Genomic DNA, 6,215 nt, shown 5'->3' with positions numbered 1-6,215 from the left:
AAACATACATAAAATATATAATTCTTGTACAGCAGGTCCCGGGATTCCTTGTGTCCCTCTCTCTCCCTTGTGACCTGTTAAACCACGTGGACCCTAACAATGATCAGAACCAGTTACATTGATAACAAATCACAAATAACACTAATGCATTTCTATTTGGTGCTAACTTTGTCTCCTTTATATCCACGTGTACCAGATGGGCCTGTGTGACCAGGTGGACCCTATTATATACAATAAAATGTATCGTACATCTTATAGCAGACTGCCTGTTGAAAATAAATATCACAAGTGACTTACAGGATTTCCATCAGATCCTGCAACACCTCTGGACCCAACACTACCCTTGATTCCCTACAAACCAAACATCTCTCTTTCTCTCTGCATGTCAATTCTTCAATCAAGAATGAATGTATACTTTATCTCCCTGGATTCCTTTCAAACCTGGTACACCAAGCGGTCCCACTGGACCCTAGAAAACAAATACAGATCGTGTACATATGCAGTAAAGAAAGCTGACAACATTACGATATTGTTCTTACCTCACGTCCTGGAAGCCCAGATGAGCCTTTGGGTCCAACCAATCCGTTCAAGCCAGGCTTACCCGTCTGACCCGTCGACCCAGGAGGTCCCTAAATTTGTTATATTATAATTTATAGTTAAATTGATATATGAAAAATCATACTTACTTGAGGTCCTCGAAGACCCGGACCGCCTCTTACTCCAGGATCTCCCTACGTAACAGATATGACTATAAAAATATGAAAACAGATTTGAACTACTTTTGTCATTCGCACTTTTGTTCCAGTGGAACCTTTAACTCCATCATTTCCCTGCTCGCCTTTGTAACCCTAGACATGCATAGAAAGCTGAAGAAACACGTACTGTAATTAGGCTAATGTTTAATTAAATGTACATACTCTCACTCCACGTAGGCCCGGATGACCAAGTGCACCCTACACAAAGAATAATTCAATTTCAATTTAATTAATTAGTTACTGAAGATGCATTGTTTTCACATTTTCTTCTACAGCTATGAGTTCTATAGCTAGAAAGTATGATATACTTTGCTCATAATATTACGAATTTAGGCGCTATTTTGTTTTCAAGAGCTAGTAATGCCTGCGGGGCGTATCAGACAAGAAGATGGTGAATTTGCTCTGGCTACCCGTGAGAAATAACGTTTGTCCGGAAGTGCAAAGCTCATGAGATAACACGAATATCATACCACTAGTACTAGCATTTGGCATAAACGACAGCAAATGAACGACTGCTATTGACAGATTGGAGATCCCGGCTGTTGTCGCCTGCCTCGTCTCGAGACTCACGCCCATATACCGGAGAACGAGTTATTTTGGCGACAAAAAGTTATGCGAAATCTTTCAAAATAACTATTTTTAATTTTGACAAGAGATATTTTGCAATTTCCAAAGTTTATGAACGTCTGACGTCACTTCATCTGCTACATGTGCTGTTGTCTTGCGCTGCGAGGCCAGTGGTGCACGTGAAAACGAATGCTGTACTACCGGGAGCATAGAGTTATTAGTTATTGGAGACTTGCGAAGTTCCGAGCTGCATTCTCGGCCATCACGTTTATCGTGACATTTGTCGTGACAAGACCAGGCCATTGCGCTAAAAGTATCTGCATTTATACAAAGCCATTTTGTCATTCAGCTGAACACTACACTAATAATATTGAGTCTTTCTATTTTAGCAATTCATTCTTAAATCGCAAAAATGTCTAACTGAAACCTTCCAAAAATTTCTCGTTCTACGGTATGTTTTGTTCGTTACCCGTATTGAAATGTAGAGTCTCGATACGAGTCTAGAAGAAGCCCAATTCAAAGAAAACCTTTGCAGTAGTAACCACTCTTTACTTATAGCTCTCTAATTAATTAATTAATCATGTAATGCTCGCGTGCCCAATTGCTTCTGGGACATACATGAAAGGGCAAAGCTTTGAAAGGTACGGGATTTGCTTGCAACCCCAAATTCCAACTAAGTTCGCGTATGCTAGTGTAGTTGTAAATTTGCATTTGACGTTAAGTAAAACGTGACTAGAGGCATGTGGGAAACACGGGGTCATGCCACCAATCATAAGCCTATGGTAACTAAATACATACAAAATAGGTAATCATGAGAACAAGCTACTAGTGGAAGAAAGCGAGGAGCTCCAATAGACGACAATACAAGAGCAACTCTTGCGCGCAGACATTCTTGGTGCACAAGGCCCCATTTGCCGCTCAATAAGGTTTGTATGGAATTGAGGTTTTCGTCCCTCAACCTGGATGCCATTCCTACCCCTAAATGCTAAATGAGACCGGTGAATGACTGGTAATAAAGATGGTTGACCTCTTCGATAAAAATATGTCTAGTGTGATTACTGGAATAGAATCGTTTGCAAGTCACAGGCTGCAGAAAATCGACTCTATAGATGTGAATACGCTACTTATAAAATTAATAGTGAGTTTCAAATGCATAGCATTATTGATAACAAACTTTCTGTAAGGTGCGATTTCTGCTGTTGTAAACAGTATGTCATATACATACAACGCGTGAGGTACTATGGTCATGTTATATGCATGCATTAGTAGTACCTTTGCTCCCTTTTCTGCTGTGCACCCAGAGTTTGCGTCCAATCCAGCTGCCGCCGTAATGATTGCACAAACAAACAAAAACGTCAACTGAACTTTCTTCGCATCCATTTCTCTAGACTACATAAGCACACGAGACCGTTAGCCAACAACAGACAAACAGATGTATTTGACAGTTGGGCCCAAGAATAGCTACATGCAAACGTATACAAGCAGAGTGCCAGAGCAAGCTAACACTTACCAACAGTACGGTATTATCTTGCCGTCGCTTGAAACGAACAAATGACTGATGGAGCTCAGCCTACTGACGCTCTATACAGAAAACGATGCGGTAGTAGGATGGTCTAGCGTATAAACACGCCTAATCAGGCTCGATATGGCTGCTTCAAGTTTACATTTCCGTATCGCCGTGCATTGTTGCACGCTGACAAAAGCCGGAGTCTACGCTTCCGCATGTATACCCCACGATTTGCCAACATTAGTAAACTGCGGGTTTTGAAAGCCGCAAATGACGACATAACCAGCAAACAAATGTAATCCTTTAACCTTGGAAACTTTAGTAGGATAGGAATCACCATCTTTTCCCTTCCTCTTCTCCTTCCCTTTCTCTTCTTAAATTCTTTTTCACTTTAATTCTAAGAATATTAGCTACTTTTTTTACGTCCAAGGTGGGCAAAGCTTGGCCGCGCAATTGCGACCTGGTCAATGCACTCACATCTTGAGTACTCCGCCAACTCTAAAATTTTGTCACTCTGTCGCTATCTTATTATTCGCATTTTCAAACGCTACAATGGTTTCGTCACAATGATCTGCTAGAGACATGAAAATATGGTAGAATGAGAGGTCGACACGGCCAAGCTGATCTTGGGCTCTGCATGCTTATGTTTTCAAAGACGAATGCGTGCTGTGCGGGAGCGTCTCTAACAAAAAGGCAGAAACGGAAACGGAAAACTGTTGTGTTCTCTAAGAGTAGCAACTTCACTTGCGATGTTAGCTTCCAAACGTTGATCTAGTTTCTTATCAGACCCAGAGGCGGATAGAGGGGAGGTGTCCTGGGGTCCAGACCCCCTCGTCTGCAGTACCGTACCGCGTCCACTACAGTTTGCTTCTTCACGATTATCAATGAATCGCACCGTTGGATTACTACAACAGGCACAAGGTAACAGGCAAGCAGACCGATTGAAGACTCTGTCCCGGATATTCTTACCCGAATATTGCCACTAGCCAAAATTGATATGTTCGGCGAACGCGTGAAAGAACTCCTTCTGTCTCTGGAAGGGATACCGTGCCTTCTAATGCTTGAAAAATTTTGGAGAAACTTGGGAGCTTTGATAGGTATGGAAGACCACTACCTAGTTGTGCAGACATTTTTGAAGTTAATGAAGTAGCACGAGCTTTGTATACACGTGACGCTGATCCAGGTTTTCTACCTCTCAGAGTGTACGGCGACGGAACTGTCTCTTTCGGTCTGCTTCGCTGCCTTTTTACAGAGATGAAAACAGACATCTTGATCTCCGCTTACGAACAGCAGCTATGTATGAACAGTCGTCACTACGTTCAAGCTACTATTCAACGCGCTAGTAGCAGTTGCGCTACTTCTTTGTCGGCAACAGCGCTTTTGTCCTCTACTCTGCAAAGTAACACTAGTCTCGTCTTTTCCAAGGCTTTGGAGTCCTGCTCTTTGCTTCAAGATGCCTAATTTGAAGCAAGTTGCAAACTTCCGAAGATTAGGAACATGACAGACACCATCAACTCTGTGTTCCTTTTTCAACTCATAGCCCAAAAGGCAGAAATTCATGGAATTGGTGGTGGATGTTGAGAGCGCTCAGACGAGGAAACGACATATAAAAGAACTTTGCAAGACTCGTTGGGTTGAGAGACACATCTGTTTTGAAACATTCCAAGAAATCTATGAGTATGTTTGTATCTCTCTGGAGGCTATTTCTTGGCCTCATCTTCATCCTGAACTAGAGTTGGTAACACCCTCGGATTTAGCGAGTGAAAAGTGGAACTGACAAAGGGATAGAGAGACCACAGTCAAGGCGAGGGATTGCTTGCTTCGTTGTGGTGAAGAACCGCCTCCAATTGTTAAGAGGAATGACAACCAAATTGCAAAAGAGGGATATTGACATTGTCTCAGCATATAACATGATTAACGACACAAAGAAAAGATCACTGATCTTATAGCAAACATCAGCAGGTAGCATGCCGACTGGTACAACGAAGCACAAACAAATGGCAAAGAAAGTGGGGAAAGATATTACCATGCCACGTATCACTACAAGGAACGTTTACCGGGCCAATGTGGCATGTACTTCTTCCAGGGACTACTATCGAGTCAACTACACTGCAAAGTTTGTAGACCACCTGCGCAGCAAATTTGGCACCAGGTGTAGCAATGACCACCAAGTCGGAGTGAAATTGCTTCGCATACTGCCATACTACGTATGTACCTAACCGTGAGCTGATTTGGACCAAGTCATTCATGATTTGGCGTTGTGGGAATGTGATCTATCACACCCTGCCACTCTGAAGAATAAAATCCGGGACTGGTTCAAACGATGGAGTGACTGTGAGGCAACTGGTCGTGAGACTTTACCTACTAATTTGCTGGATGCACTCAGTGTGATCCAGATGTCTTTCCCTGCATTGATCGACTTCTGACCCCTGGCTGCACACTGCCTATCACTAGCTGTGAGGCCGAAAGGTCCTTCTCTGTTTTAAGACGTACTATGAATTACATGCAGTCGACAATGGGTAGAGACAGGCTTACTGGACTTATTCTTATGCACATGCATAGGAATATTGACATCGATCCAAGAAAAGTAGTTTCACGTTTCATTAAGGACCATTCCACCAGAATGTTTACGACTTCTGTCCTATTTCATTAGGTTACTATTTATCTAAAACTATTTCGTTCGTATATCGTATCTTCAATTTTCAACAGCAAGAATGTCTAAAGTTCTTTGTTGTTAGACTAGCTAAAAGATTTCATTAATGTGTGTAATGATAATTAATAAGAGGATTGAATATGTCGTAGTCTACAACGTCTTGAAGAGAATAAAATGTGCTGCATTTGGATCCACGCCTACTCCAACTTTGTAAGACCCCCTCCTTTACAAAATGCTGCATCCATCTCTGAGACAAATCGTGCCCGGTTCCCGTATAACATGACAACGCCGGATGTGTTTAGCTAGAGCAATTTCTGACCTTCTGTTGTTCTAAAACGTTTCTTCATCTGACCATAAAACACTGCCTTTAGGATTCTATCATCCTTCATTCAAACAACGTGGCCACACTATCGAAGTTGAACTTGAAGTAGCAAAACCTCAATTCCAAGCATGTTGCATTGCTTCAAAATCTCTAAATTGGGTACTATACATGACTTGCAATTTAACATTGGCGACACTGCAAAGACATCGCATGTGAAATTGGTCGAGTTGTTTATATAGTGTCCAAGTCTCACGGCCATAGAGTAGTGTGTGGTCACCAGATGCTTACTGCTCTAACGACTTTGACCCTAGTGGCTTGTGGAAATGTCATGTTTATTCTAAAGGCGTACGTCTAGAAAGATTGCCAATGTAGCACCAACTCTAATCAGACGCATTGAAATTTTAAGGTTTA

General features: G+C 42.0%; 1 protein-coding gene across 1 annotated transcript in view; it reads right to left on the bottom strand.

The window, feature by feature from the left end:
- The window catches only part of LOC134188521 (collagen alpha-1(I) chain-like), a 4,251-nt gene extending 1,082 nt beyond the window's left edge, over nt 1-3,169 (bottom strand). The window contains exons 1-10 of the mRNA XM_062656683.1: nt 3,053-3,169; nt 2,595-2,711; nt 918-953; nt 780-848; nt 687-731; nt 540-629; nt 416-469; nt 298-351; nt 168-221; nt 31-93 (exon numbers count right to left, since the gene is read on the bottom strand). Of these exons, the coding sequence (XP_062512667.1) occupies nt 31-93; nt 168-221; nt 298-351; nt 416-469; nt 540-629; nt 687-731; nt 780-848; nt 918-953; nt 2,595-2,711; nt 3,053-3,169 (699 nt within the window). The remainder of the gene's footprint in view (nt 1-30; nt 94-167; nt 222-297; nt 352-415; nt 470-539; nt 630-686; nt 732-779; nt 849-917; nt 954-2,594; nt 2,712-3,052) is intronic.
- Between the last annotated feature and the right edge of the window lie 3,046 nt (nt 3,170-6,215).

This window comes from Corticium candelabrum, chromosome 13 (assembly GCF_963422355.1).
Source record: "Corticium candelabrum chromosome 13, ooCorCand1.1, whole genome shotgun sequence".
Classification (NCBI taxonomy): domain Eukaryota; kingdom Metazoa; phylum Porifera; class Homoscleromorpha; order Homosclerophorida; family Plakinidae; genus Corticium; species Corticium candelabrum.
This window is presented reverse-complemented; position numbering and strand designations above follow the sequence as displayed.